Source organism: Carica papaya, chromosome 3 (assembly GCF_054855325.1).
Source record: "Carica papaya isolate Zhongbai chromosome 3, ASM5485532v1, whole genome shotgun sequence".
Classification (NCBI taxonomy): domain Eukaryota; kingdom Viridiplantae; phylum Streptophyta; class Magnoliopsida; order Brassicales; family Caricaceae; genus Carica; species Carica papaya.
In genome coordinates, this window is record NC_142311.1 from 6,517,907 (window position 1) to 6,533,184 (window position 15,278).

The 15,278-nt window shown below is 36.3% G+C and overlaps 1 protein-coding gene across 4 annotated transcripts in view; it reads left to right on the plus strand.

Annotated features, from left to right (window-relative positions):
• LOC110813979 (putative triglyceride lipase) overlaps positions 1-15,278 on the plus strand; it is a 57,478-nt gene that overhangs the window by 17,907 nt on the left and 24,293 nt on the right. For all 4 annotated transcript variants that reach the window (XM_088215329.1, XM_088215330.1, XM_088215328.1 and 1 more), the window contains 4 exons: positions 11,555-11,619; positions 13,474-14,520; positions 14,655-14,717; positions 14,802-14,848. In XM_088215329.1, the coding sequence (XP_088071455.1) occupies positions 11,555-11,619; positions 13,474-14,520; positions 14,655-14,717; positions 14,802-14,848 (1,222 nt within the window). The remainder of the gene's footprint in view (positions 1-11,554; positions 11,620-13,473; positions 14,521-14,654; positions 14,718-14,801; positions 14,849-15,278) is intronic.

A 15,278-nucleotide genomic window follows, 5' to 3' on the forward strand; every position in this document is an offset into this window, starting at 1 on the left:
GCACCAATTCACTGTTCCTTACTTTCCACAACAAAATGGGGTTAGTGAGAGGAAGAATAGGACAATCATGGAGATGACTAGATGCTTGCTGCATGAGAAGAATCTACCAAAGAAATTCTAGGCAGAAGCAGCAAATACTGCTGTTTTTTTGTTTAATAGACTACCTACAAGAGCATTGGAAAGAAAGACTCCATTTGAGGCTTGGCACGGTGTTAAAGCTATTTTAAAAAATCTTAAAATATTTGAACGTCTTTGTTTTTCTTATGTTCCTTAGGTTAAAAGAGATAAACTTGATGAGAAGGCTGAACCTGAAATATTCATTGGCTATAGTTTGGTTTTGAAAGCCTACCAAAATTTTCAACCTTAGTTCGGGAAGATTGTGATAAGCAGAGATGCTCAATTCCTTGAACATGAGCAATGAGACTGGAATGAGGAGTCTCAAATCAAACATCATATCTTCCAATTGGATCCAGATGAGTTAGATGATGAACAACCTGTAAGGGGAACAAGATCACTTTCAAATATTTATCAAAAATGTAATGTTGCTGCTTTTGAGCCTGCATGATATGATGAAGCAAAAACAGATAAAAAATGGATAGATGCAATGAAAGAGAGGAGTTGACGATGATAGAAAAGAACCAGACTTGGAAGATAGTGGAGAGGCCCCAAGATAGAAAGGTAATTAGGGTTAAATGAGTATTTAGGACAAAGCTAAATCCTGATGGTTCAGTAAACAAACACAAAGCAAGGCTGGTTGTAAAAGGTTATGCACAATTTTGGGGTCGGTGTAGATTTTTTTGAAACTTTTGCCCCAGTAGCCAGATTGGATACAATTAGAATGCTTTTGGCTTTAGCAGCACAAAAGGGAAGAAAGATCTTTCACATGGATGTGAAGTCTACCTTCTTGATTGGTATACTACAAGAAAAAATTTATGTTGAGCAGCCATAAGGTTTCAGTGTACCGAAAATGAAGAAAAAGTCAATTAATTGAAGAAAGCTCTTTACGAACTGAAGCAAGCTCCGAGAGCTTGGTACAGCAAGATAGATGAACATTTGTTCAACTTAGGCTTTGAAAAGAGTTTAAGTGAATCAACTATTTATGTCAAGAAAGTTTGCTCTAACATAGTTATCATTTCTCTTTATGTAGATGATTTACTTGTCACTGGAAATAATGTTATGCAGATTAAAGAATTCAAGAAGGAGATGATGGTCTTTGAGATGCTAGACCTTGAGAAATGACTTATTTTTTAGGTATCGAGATTAAACAAATGCAAAATGAAGTCTTTATTTGCCAAAAGAAAAATTTGAAGGAGATTTTTAAAAGGTTTGAAATGGAAGAATGCAAGAGTGTGAAGACTCCTATGAATAAAAAGGAGAAGCCGCATAAAGAAGATGAATCTGAACTTGTTGATGAAAGAATATACAGAAGCTTAATTGGATGTTTAATGTATCTCACAACAACAAAGCCAAATATCTTGTTTCCTGTGAGCGTTTTATCTAGATTTTTGAATTGTGTTAATGAGTTATATATGATGGCTGCTAAAAGAGTGGTTAGGTATCTCAAAGGAACTTTAATTTATGGCCTCAAATTTAGTAAAAGTCAAAGTTTTAAGTTTATGAATATTCTGACAGTGATTTGGTCGAATCAATTGATAATATGAGAAGTACTTCTGGGTACTGTTTCACATTTGGATCAGATTGTTTTTCATGGTGCTAAAAGAAACAAGAAATGGTGGCACAATCAACATTTGAAGTAGAATTTGTCGCAACTGCTGCTGTTGTTAATCAAGCACTATGGTTAAGGAAAATTCCGATTGATTTGCAGTTGGAGCAAGAAGAAAATACTGAGATTTTTGTGGATAATCAAGTTTCATAGCTATATCCAAAAATCCAGTGTTTCTTGGAAGAACTAAACATTTTAATATTAAGTTTTATTTTCTAAGGGAAGTGCAGCGAAATGGTGAAATGATGTTAGTTTATTGCAAAACATAAAATCAGGTGGTAGATATTTCTATCAAGTCATTTCATGCTAACAGATTTGAATTTCTCAGAGAAAAACTGGGAATTTGCAGCTCCTGATCTAGGAGGAGATGTTGATTTATCTCAAGATCTATTTTTCAAATATTTGTTGAAGTTAGTCTTAGTATTTAGCTGATTTTTAGAAGATTTAAATTTATCTTTCTGTTGTAAAAGTAGCTGATATTTTTCAAATATATCAGCAAGTTTTAGTTCTGTTGTAAGTTTATATATTTGAAGTTGGAATTCAATAAAAATCAAATTTTCCAAAAAAAATTAAATTTCTTGCTTTTTATAATCTACAAATTAACACAATCACTAGATTTTCTTTAAAAAAGTTGCAGTATTTAGATGTAAATCTTTTGTTAACTAATAAACTTGCACAATCAACATCCTTATATATTTTAAGGAGCAGTACATCGCTTATTTTGAACATAATTTCCTTTTTTGGAGTACCCTTCAAGTAGTGGAGTATCCTATAAGCAGTTTATATATGTACTTCTCTTGGCTTGTGCATAAATGAGTCACTATATTCACTGCATATCCAGTGTTTAGTTTTGTATGTGATAGATATATTAATTTTCCCAGTAGCCATTAGTATATTCCTTCTTCACCTCGGGGTCTTCCTCTACCAGTCCTAATTTGTAATTGACTATTGGTATATTGGTAGATTTACATATCAGTTTGCCAATTTTCATCAAGAAATCTAGAATATATTTCTTTTGAGATATTCATGTTTTGTACTTAGAGTCGGCCAATTTATTCTGAGGAAGTATTTTAATCTTCCCAACCCTTTAATCTAAAATTCCTTAATCAGGTGTTGCTTGAGGATCTTCTTCTTGTTTTTATCATTCCTATAACAATTATACTATCTACATACGCCAATAATGTTGTGATTCCCTTACCTCCAAGTGTTTGATGAATAGAGTATAGTCTCCATGACTCTGTTTATGGCCCATGGGTGGCATTACTTTGACAAATCTCCCAGACCATGCTTGGGGAGATTGTTTAAGTCCATGTAGTTGCTTTTTGAGCTTTCATACTTTATTTTTCTCTCATCATTTGATGAACCCAGGGTGGATCTCTATATAAATTTTTTCTTCCCATTTCCATGTAGAAAGATATTTTTCATATCGAACTGTTGCAAATGCCCATTAAAGTTAATAGTTATAAATAGTAGAATACCTACTGTATTCATCTTTATAATATGTGCTAAGATCTCTTGATAATCAATTCTATATGTCTAGATATATCTTTTAGTCACTAATCTTACCTTTTATCTCAGTAGTTCCATCAGATTTATATTTGATACTGTACATCTATCTATAGCCTACAGGTTTTCTTCTATTTAGGTAGATTCACCACATCCAAAGTTTAGTTTTTTTTCAAGTGCATGCATTTTTTAACATTCATAACATTTTTTACTTCTCACTGGTTAAAACTTTAGATAAATTTTTTAGAATGAATATTATGTTGGTAAGAAATTTTTGTGAACTGGTGAACAGTTTTCAAATGATATAGAATTAAAATTGGATAGATTAGATGCTTCGTGCATTCTCTAGTCCATTTTCTAAGTGCAATATGTAAATCAGTGTCAGAAAGATAGCGATTTTCATAGTTTGTCTCACTTCGAATGCTAGATTCGCATTTTTGAACTTGTTTTGAACTAGAATCGGAGTTTTTCCTTCTTGAATACACATGGACAAATTGAGAGTCTTGTATAGGTTGTGGGTCAGGCTTATTTTGTGTGGTTTTAAGCTCACTTTGTGAATTATGATCTTTTGGTTAGGTGATGGGCTTAAATAATGAAGACAAGTGTCTAATGGCAAAATGCCTGAGGACAATGGAGCAACGCAAGAAACGAGTGTTCCGAGCCTCCCTTATTTTCTAGTATAGTTTCTCTTTGAAATAAAGTTGGTTAAAGAATGATTCGGTCTCAACAAAGGTCATATGAACACATAAATTTCTTTATGGATGAATGAGAACATTTGTTTCCTTTTTGAGTGGAGGAATATCTTACAAAGACACATCCGATTGTCTCTAGGGTCAAGTTTGCTTCTTTGGAACTGATGTATGTGAACATAAACAATACATTCAAAGAGACGAGGTATAAGGTTATTGATGACGCGTACTTCTAGAAAGTAGGTATAATTTCCATTGGATTTTGAAAGTCTAGTACTTTGTATGGTAACTAGTTGATAAGATGTGTAGCTGTTAACACAACTTCCCCCCAATAGTGTTTAGATACACGGTCTTGAAATAAGAAGACATGTACGGTAGTAAGCAAATGATTGTTTTTTTCTTTCTGCAACTCCATTAGCAAATTTCTTTTCAAAAGAAGATAATTAAGGTCTGGTTAAAGTAATATTGGGTGTTATCAGTTCTAAAACATTTAATTGTAGTCCTAAATTGAATTTTAATCATAGTATGAGTTTGGAGAATCATATGACTAAGTTTAAATTTAGATTTCAATAGAAAAAGACAGATAACCTGAATATATTTATCAATAAAAAAAATAAACTATCGTGTCCAAGAGATATTAGGAATATTAGAGGACTACAAATGTCATTATAAGTTAGCTGAAAGAGCAAAACACTTCCTTTATTACTAGGAACAAAAGTTACACACAGGTGTTTTGCTAGTTCACATACATTGTAGTGCACTGTCATTATTGGAGTTAGGAAATAAAGAGGAAACATGACCTTAAAGATGGAGAAAGAAGGTGATCTAATTTCTTGTGGTACAACCATAGTTTCTCTAATGTGGTGGTAGAGAGTGCAATGTTGGTTACGTTAGATGTCTCCAGGAAATATAATATGTCCCGAGCCTTAACATGTCCAATTATTTTCTCCCAATTTTGATTCTAAAATTCATAAAGAGAATAAAAAAGATCACTTTGCAATTAAGATCATGGGATGAAGGCTCGGGCTTCAAGTGGGCCTGGAGACCCAAAAAGAAAGCCCCAAACTCACCTGGGGTCTTTTCCTTGGAGGCCCCTCTCTATCGGATGAAGGACTCAACAAAGCTAAGGAACTCAAGGGCACAAGTGGAAGCCAGGAGGGGTCACCTGATATTTTGGTCTTGGTTTCCCGTGTGGAGCCAAAAGAGGATGACCATGAAAGTAAAGTAATTGGGACCACTCATCACTTTGTTCTCTGTCTTGATAATCCTAGGTTGGGGAGGATTTGGATGCTCATGAGAATTCTTGTCGTGATATGGAACCCTAGTCGCCTTATAATGGGGAACTGCAAAATACTAATGACGGGGGAGTCCAGCTCGATGACTAGACCGGCCTCGAGATAGTGCTTGTGGAAAACCAGGTTTGTGGCTTAATTCTTCCTTGTACTCCTGACCTTGTATTCATTATTCACTGTGGGACGGAAGACTCTGATGGGAATGAGGAAAGATACTCGAAATAGGCACTGAAAAATGTCCAAAAGATCAGTAAATCTTTAGGGATGTCTTTTAAGGGATTCGAAGATCAAGTTATGAGTTTGTTTTCTGAGATTGAAAAAAGAATGAGGGAGAAGAGGAGGGCTGAAGACTGTTGGGAAAACTAAAATGAAACGAGGGGAGGGAGGGATGAGGGAGCTCAAAAGACTCTAGTCCTCTATTAACTATGAAGGGAAAAGCAGAAGTGTTGTAAAGAGGGGGAAGACGAAAGATAACTTTGCTGTAAATATTTGAAAAAATCATTTCATAAAATCTTAAGAGGTTTAAATGATGTGAAAAAGAGGAATGCTATCAGGGGTTGTTTGAATAGATGGAAACCCACTATAGTTTGTCTTCAAGATACAAACATGGAAGTAGTGGATATGAAAATTATCAAGAGCTTGTGGCATTTGGATGACCCAGGATGACAATTTACTGCTGCTAAAGGCTCGGCTGGGGGCATTGTGGTGATATGGAACAACGAGAAAATTGTCTGCAAGGAAGTTATGTCTGGCATTACATCTCTTTCATGTCTCTTTGCCAACAAAGTAAGTTTAGAGGAGTGGTTCTTTGCGGGGACATATTGTAGAGATACTTCTGAAGAACGCTCTCAACTTTGGAGCGAGCTGGCTGAATGTCAGATTAGATGGGTTAAAAAGGTATTGTTGGTGGTGATTTCAACATGGTATTGAGCCAGATAGAAAAAATTGGAGACCATTACTCCACCTCTTGTTCACAAGAATTTAAAGAGAACATTCATAAATTAGAACTCTGCCTTCTTTCTCCCGTATTGACTGTTTCTTGGTAGGAGCAGACCTCATCCTCACAACGACAGATTTATGCCAAAAGGTAATATCTTATGCTATCTCTGATCACCCTTCCGGCTCGACAATAATGGATCAAAATTGACAGCTTTAGAGATATGGTCAGCAGAGTCTGGATTTCTAATATATTGAAGGTACAACTAGCTTTAGAATTGCTGAAAAACTAAAATTCTTAAAAGCTGAGATGAAAGTTTGGACCCATAAGATTGGGATGAAAGAGTATGGTAACATTAATGAATTAATGCATGATCTAGACGAGTTGGATACGCTGGAGGGAGAAGGGGGCCTGAAACCTAATGATATTGAGAGAAGGAACATTATGAGACTTGATCTTGCACATAAACTCAATAGGGAAGCTGTGCCCCATAACCAGAAAGCCAGAGAAAAGTTGCTGAAGGACGGTGACAAGAATAATAGGTATTTTCATTGCCTTGCAAACCACATAAGAAGATCTAACTATGTTGAAGATTTATATGTCGCTGTTGAATGCATTTCTGGCAATGATAACATTAGAGAAGAAGATAAAAGATTCTTCCAGAAACTGTACAGAGAAGATTTCACCAAAAGACCCAAATTGGATGATCTACAGTTTAAGAGGCTGGATGAGGAGGCTAGTAACCAGCTTGAAGTTGCATTTTCTGAGGAGGAAATCTCTTGTTGCCTCCGGGAGTGTTATGTGGATAAGGCATCGGGGCCTGACAGCTTCAACATAAAATTTTTGCAAGATTTCTGGCCTGTAATTAAAAAGGATGTGGTTGAAATGTTCAATGAATTCCACAAAACTGGTTCTTTTGTAAAATCTCTCGACTCCACTTTTCTGGTCTTGATCCCCAAGAAAGAAGGCGCTAATAATGTCAAGGACTTTAGACCCATCATCATGGTTGGTTGTGTATACAAACTTATGTCCAAGATTAAGTCTTGGGGCAGATTATAGGAAATTGTCAGAATGCTTTCATTGGTGGAAGCCAGATTACATATGTTATTTTGATTGCCAATGAAGTTGTTGATGATATGGCTAACAACAAGAGGGAAGGTATTCTCTATAAACTTGATATGGAGAAGGCGTTTGACCATGTTTGTTGAGATTTTCTTGATTATATGCTAGACAAAAATGGGGTTTGGTTGGAGGTGGAGAAAGTGGATCAGATGGTGTATTTCTACCACTAATTTGCAGTGGAGGCCTTCTGTTTTTAAGGCTTCAAGGGGCCTAAGATAAGGCGATCCGCTCTCTCCTCTCATGCTTATTATTGTAGTGGAGGCCTTAAATTGTCTTTTGGAACAAGATAAGGAGCTAGGCATGCTCAGAGGCATCTTTACTGGTGGCAGCAAGTCACAATTTGGATTATCTCATTTGTTCTTTGCAGATGACACCATCATTTTCTGCCAGCCCGAGATTTCCATGTTGCTTAACCTGCATTGTGTCTTGCTCTGCTTTCAAGCGGTTTCAGGGTTAAAAAGTAACATGCATAAATCCAAACTTGTAAGAATTGGAAATGGTAATGATGAGTATTCTCTTGCCCGGGTCTTGGGATGCCTTGCTGCACACTTGTCATTCAAATACCTTGGTCTCTCATTAGGTGCAAAATACAAGGATGGAAGATCCTGGGAGCCTGTCATCAAAAATTTTGAGAATATAGTTGCTGGTTGCAAAAAGAAATTCCTCTCCAGAGGTGGGGGATTGACATTGATAAAAAGTACTCTCTCTAAACTTCCCATCTATTAAATGTCTGTGTTCATCATCCCTCCAATGTTGCCAAGAAACTGGAAACCATTCAATGTAGGGTTCTTTGGGGAGAGAATGAGGACAAAGAAAAAATATCACCTAGTTAGGTGGGAGGAGGTGAAACGCCCATTGAATTTTAGTAGTCTCGGTCTGAGATCACTAAAGGACCTAAATAGATCCTTACAGGGAAAATGGACCTGGAGATACTGGACTAAAGAGGACAGTTTGTGGACGATAATTATTGAGGCCAAATGGGGTAGTTGTAGGAGAGAGGGAATCAATGACAACCTCCGAGGTTACAGGAAGCACGATGGGGTTTTGGAAGAGTATCTTGCAACTGCAAAAAGATGTACTGGACTGCACTAAATGGCAGACGGGTTGTGGTAACAAAACACTTTTCTGGGTTGACAGTTGGTGTGGCTCGGTTAGACTCATGGCCAGGTTCCCAAAAATTTATGCTATCGCCCAAAACAAGCTCATGTCTGTTAAAGACGCTTATTACAATGACACATCGTCTGTGAATGTTTCTAGACACCTTCAAGATTGAGAAGTTAGTGAATATATTGATCTCCTTCAACTCCTTGACACTGTCAGCCTCAACAATGACCCTGATCAGCTTCTTTGGAACTTAAAGGAAAAATCGAAGGTTCTCTGTAAAGTATTTTTACAACCATCTTGTGGGTGGGATGGAACATGTTGATCTCCCTACTAAAGCTGTGTGGAAGTCTAAAGCACTGACCCATATTTCTCTTTTTGCTTGGGAAGTTGTAAAGGAACATATTCTGACTATAGACATCCTGATGAAAAGAGGAAAAATTTTGTAAACAGATGTTTTCTATGTAAAAGAGATGCGGAATCCAGCAACCACATTATGCTTGGGTGCTCGTTTACTTTCAGTTTATGGTGTTATGTGTTTAGCCTCTTGGGCATTAGCTGGGTTATGGCTGGAACCGTAAGAACTGAACTGTTGGCTTGGGAGGGGCTGTGTAAAAACAAGGGCATGCCTCGTCTCATCTCTTTGTCTATCATGTGGGTCACTTAGAAAAAAAGAAACAATAAGGCTTTTGAGGGTCAAGAAGAACCTCTTGTCAAAAATTAGGGATCGATGGTTATACTTTTTTTGGTTCTATGGTTTGAGACATGATTTATATAGTCCTGGAGATCTCGGGGTCATTGAAGATATACTTGCTGACCACTTGTAAATTTTGTAAATGGGCGGTGACCCCTTGGTGCCTTATCTTAATTTACTCATGCTTTTTATCTAAAAAAAAGATTATGGGATGATTTGGTGATTGATATAAGATTAAGATTAAGGTGGAGATTAATTTTTGTGGTACAATTCTTGCTCATATGGTTAGTGAACTATCAACAATGACAATCTTCCTATTGCTGGGACATAGAGTATAAGTGTCAAACAATTTGGAGGAGTTTTTCATATCATCAGTAGCTCATGAGTTCACTATCTATGATAATAAGGAATCTATCTGAAACATTTAAACAATGAGAAATAGGAAACATACATGAGCATGCTACAAAACCTGTACTTTTTTAGGTTTTTCAAATCGCTCAAGTTAGGTTTTTTGTCACTGAATTTCTACCTTGAAATCACAGGTTTCTATGTTCTTTCCCTCCTGAGGTACATGTACGTGTCACTAGTTTTTCTTGTATCCCTAGTCCTTGCTTGAGGTGGTTGGCTTACTATGGAGCTTCCTACATTTTTCCTTGGTATAACTTTGGTTTCTTGTAGAAGAAACACTAAAAGTTTTCTTTTATGCCCCACCAACAGTGAAGGTTTCACTGTGATTTGGTTTCTGAGTTGTGTGGGATTCAAGCATAACTCTCCTCTCCTTTCCTCTGTATTGATTAAGGATATTACTTCATTGAGAGGCAATGTCTCTTCTTTTTCCAGAATCTGGATTCTTACCTGCTCATATTCCTCATCGAGTCTTGCCATAAATTTGTAAGTTTTATCTTCTTTAAAAGATTTCTTCAAAGCGGCTGCGTTTTTGCTGCTTTCGATTTTGATTTCATAGTACTAGTCGAGGTTCTGCCATATTCCTCTCAAAAAGTTTGAATACTCTGTGACTGTCTTATTCTTCGCTTAGCTATCCAGGCTTTGACACTTAAATTAGACATGTGCGCGAATCTTTTCCCTAGGAATAGGTCTTCCAGATTGAATCCCAAATACGTTTTGTTGTGGGTAGGCACATAATTGGCTTAGTGATATCTGGTCATAAGATTCTAGAGTCAAGCCATAATTATAAAATCTTCATCATCCTAAGTATCAAAAGTGGTATCTCCTGGTTTTGGTTCAGCGCTTAGGAGATTGCTTAGCTTTCAACGATCCTTGAGAGTGTTTCGAATTAATTGTGACCAACTCAGGTAGTCTTTACCATTGAAAGGCAGGCAGTTTAAATCGGTTGAAATTCGCCGTTGTTTTATATTGAGTTTCCCATTCGGAAGTTGGTGCCAATAGATTGAGTCTTAACCTCCGACATTGTTCAAGAAATTTTACGGCTTACTAGACTGGTGGTGGCTGGCTGGATAGATTCAGGTGTGGCTTGTAGCTATGCATAGAGGTGCAGAAGCGGCTGGTGCGGCAGAGGGCAGAAATTCAATTGGGTGGTGTGGTGGCCAGGAGCAACGACAAAGAGGGCTGGACAATTTGCACAACAGATGGTGGATAGATATGCACGTGAATGGAGGATGCTGGCGCCGACAATGAAAGCCAATTGGCTGCTGGTGGTGGCCAGTGGCAGTGGTTGGTCTAGGGTGGCTGGCTATGAAGGCTAGCATCACCTCTTTAAATTTTTTTCTATTGCAGCAATGAAAACTGAATAGGATTTACAAAAGAGTTTAGATTTTGTTTTAGACCTAACTCTAATATCATGTGGAAGAACGAATTGTTATATATCTTATTGAGCATTAGGAACTTATATATACAAGTCCCTAGGAATCATATAAGGAAATTAAATTAATTACAAAGATTAGAAAGATTGCAAAGATTATATATTGAAACTGCATTTACCCTAATTTTCAGATAAATACACTTCCCAACAGTTTCCAAATGGATGGACAATCTTGTCATACAGTCCAACAAATACTCAGTTTGAAACTGCATTTGATATGGATAATTGTCAAGCAAAAATAGTAGTTTGTACCTATTTATGAGTCAAGAATGTGGGAGGCCTCACTGATGATAAGAAATTGCTAATAAACCACTGATGTAAAAGAATTGTTTTCAGGTCGATGAACAATCTTTTCAAGAAAAGAGGAAAAAAACAGCAAAAAAAGATGTATATTGTCATTTCTTTGTTTGAAATTGGATTGGGATTATTCATAACATTGTCAAGCAAAAGTAGTAGTTTGCCACCTATGTTTACGTTAAAATAATGGCTGAAAGTGAAAATCCCATTGGAATTTGCACCTCTCTGATTGTTTGAGTAATGTTTAGGAACTTAAGTATTGAATTTTAGTTTACTGACTGAGAAGATAAAGTTTGCATATGGATTCTGCAGTTCTTGTCCTGAATGACATATTAAAACATGTATTTTCCTAGGATACTTGCACGAGCTGCTGGTGGAATTGGAGGGAATGGGAGGTGGTGGAAAGTTAGAGCTAGAGGTAAGTTTCCAAATGAATGCAAAATTTGACTGTTGCAAAAAGAAACATGTGTGTATATGTGTATAAGGCCTTACGAGTGGATGAAGTTTAACCAAAAATATCATTTTGATCTCATAGAAAAACCCGCTTTTGTAGTAGATTGTATGAGCATCAGAAATATCTGGAATGGATGTCCCATATTATGTAAGATCTAGGAGGTCTCCTAATTCCTGCAGGTGAAAGATGTCGAAAGGTCTTATTTTGCATCTAAGTGCTTTTTTTACAAAGTTTGCTGTTGATGTGTCTACTTATTAGAATATAAATGTGTAAAGATTGGTCACTTTCTAACGATTATCAAACAATTGATTAATTCACATAATATTTGAGTAAGAGGTTATATGTTTAAATCTTGTGAACCTCACCTTTCCAGCAATTGTTCACTCATTTGTTGCTTACAGTGGGTCTTCATTGTTATTTACCTCTTCTTTCTTGTTAGTGTATGCTTAACTTGGCCCCTGTTTGAGTTTTTTTTTTAATTTTGTTTTACAGGCAAGTTTGGCACGTTTCTTGCATGTGAGAGAGTATATTGGAATTCAAATAATAAAACTGTGTCCTGCTTGTGCGCAATGGAGTGTGATAGAATATAATAATAAAGTTGGATAATTTTCTAGAAACTTATAATAATCATCAGCTAATTCATTTACTTTATTGCACTTCCATATTGTCCTTGGCGTTTCAGTGTAGTATGAATAACTAACAAGCTATCAGTCTTTTTCAAATAAAAAAAAACATAAAAGCATCTTTTTATTTCTTGTGCTTCCTAGTTTGAATTAAATGGAGAAGTTTTATGGAGTCATTATTTTAGGACTTCCTATCTTTCTAGTCTTTGTTGACTTTTTCCATTTTCTAGGTCCAATTTTAATGTTAATTTTTTTATCACATCGTTTTTGTATTTTTCTTCTCATTAACTTTTCGCCATCTGCATTTTCTTTTAATTGTGTTTGTATTGACCTCTGAGGTGGGTTTTATTGGAGTTATTGTGAAAGAAAGGGTACTCTTAGGTCTCATGTGAAATACTGCCTGGTAGTGTATGTTTTTGAACCTTAGTTCTTTGTAGCCTTTGTAAGATTCTTTGCCTGCCAGAACAAGTTCCTGCGCTGTAGGATAGGAAATTTATGTTGAAAAACATCGGTAACATGTCCTGAAGATTTCAAACTTGTCTGTCATGTTTCTCTATCAAAATTTAAATTGTTTCTTCTACTTTACATATGCATCCCCTAGAATATGTATGTTTAGGATGTATAAAGGATTTTAGCACGAACAATTTTTATTGATGGATTATATTATGTACCCATGTCTCAATATTTCACTCTCTTGATCTTCACTTCTTGTTCTTTCTTTTTCTGGCCTTTACAATTTAACACATGGTTTCTTAATGTGGATGTAAGGAGCGGTTAATATATATGCTTACCACTAATGATGTGCAGTCTAGGACACTCTTTTAACTGAAGGTAATGCTTGGGTTGCCTTTCTTTTGATTCTTTATTTTCTCACAACTTTTTGTTGGCAATTTTTCTGAAGTTGCGAAATTTCAAAATGAATTCCGTTCATTTAGCCGTTACCTTCCAGTTTTTCTGGAATTAGCCAATGTTGTTATTAATGCCCTAAGTTTTTTTTCCCTACAATTTTGCAGGTGGATGATCTAGCACGACCTAGGAGGTGGCAAGTAAAGTGATTAGGGAGTGTTTCACGTGACTTTGTTTTTGCTCAAAAGGAGTTCAGGGTGTTAAAGCACATAAACCTACTGCTTGTTAACATTTTTAAACTACTAAAATAGAATTTTGAAAGCGACAAATTTACTTGTTGAGATCTCAGGTTAAGTATAAGAGTTTTGAAGTAATTGATGAAGAAAAGAAGTGGTGGAGGATCCCATTTATTTCAGAGTTTCTTAAAGAGAAGGGTTTTGACGCGTCACTGAAAACATTAATTGGATCCGAGACTGTACCAGCAAGTCAATTTGTACAGTATGCTTTTGGACAGCTAAAGGCATTCAATGATGCTTCCCTTCCGAAGGATGGCCTTTTAAGCAGTAATAAGGATGACAATGAAGTTGTTAATGCATTCAACAATTCCACTATTGCATCAGACCAACTTTTGCAGGTGCAGAGTAGCTCAGAAATCACTTTGAATGATAGAAGCAGTGCTAAAGGGAGCAATTTAGGGGACAGGGAAAATGATAACATGGGTGGCGGACATTGTACCGAACCAATGACTAAAGTTGATGAAAGTACAAAATCAAATACACATTTCTGGAAGAACTTTGCAGATGTTATCAATCATAATGTTGTCCAGAAACTTGATCTTCCTCTTCCTGAGAAATTTAAGTGGGATGGGCTAGATTTACTTAACAGAATTGGGCTACAGTCACTAAAGATTGCAGAAGCGGGTTATATTGAATCAGGGCTTGCAACTCCAGGTGGTCAGGATGTTGGTAAAGATAAAGCAGGTGTCCCACCTGACATTAGCAATGTTCAGTCTTCACTTCCAGATATAAAGAAAGCAACACAGGATCTGTTGAGGCAAACTGATACCATTCTAGGAGCATTAATGGTTTTAACTGCAGCAGTTCCTCACTTTAACAAGGAAGCACTTTTTGCGAGGAAGAGTGACACTGAAGAACAGTCTTCCACCAAAATAGAAGGTGATATCCATGGGAACAAAGGGGCTGAGATACTTCCTGGAAAACTGGATGGCACATTATTGGATGAAAAGAAATCTGAGGAGATGAAAGCACTTTTTTCAACGGCAGAAAGTGCCATGGAGGCTTGGGCAATGCTTGCCACTTCACTGGGTCATCCAACTTTTATTAAGTCCGAATTTGAGAAAATATGCTTTTTAGATAATGAGACCACAGACACCCAGGTGAGCGTTTATCTTTTCAGTAATAATCCAACTTCGGTTATGATCATTTTATTAATTGAGCAGAGAGAAATTGTATATCTTGAAGTGTTGCCGCAGATTTTTTTTGTCAAGTACTAAGTCACAGGAAGCTGCAGGTGGCCATCTGGCGTGATGTAGCACGGAAAAGACTAGTTGTTGCTTTCAGGGGGACGGAACAAGTAGGTTATATCTGTGTTCTTCTAATAAGTTGGGAGTTGGATACCTAATATTCAGTTATAATTGTAGCTTTAATTGTTTTGCAGTCAAAGTGGAAGGATCTGATAACTGATTTAATGCTAGTTCCTGCTGGGTAACAACATCCATGCACATCTTTCTTTTTTTAGTGTTCTTTCCAGTTTGGTTTCCATACTTTGTGCATGTTGGATCATCAATTATTTCAAAAGTTTAAATGAATAGGAAAGGCTCCAATTCTATTAACCCCTACACAAGCCCATTAGCTAAAATCATTCATTCATTATATCTTGTCCATGCGTTTAAAACTTCTAATGGAATGGAGCGGTAACGATTTAGACTCTTAATCTCATACTCTAATGCCAGTTGAAACAATAGATTTAAATCTGCAATTATTCCAAAATTAGTTAGATTTTGCAACAATCAGTGACCTGACCTAAATTGATTAAAAATGTTTACATTATATTATTTCACTTAATATCAGAACTGGAGCTTAAGAGTTCGAGTTCAAATCTTAAGTCGTGTTTGTATTTTAAAAATAAATCTAC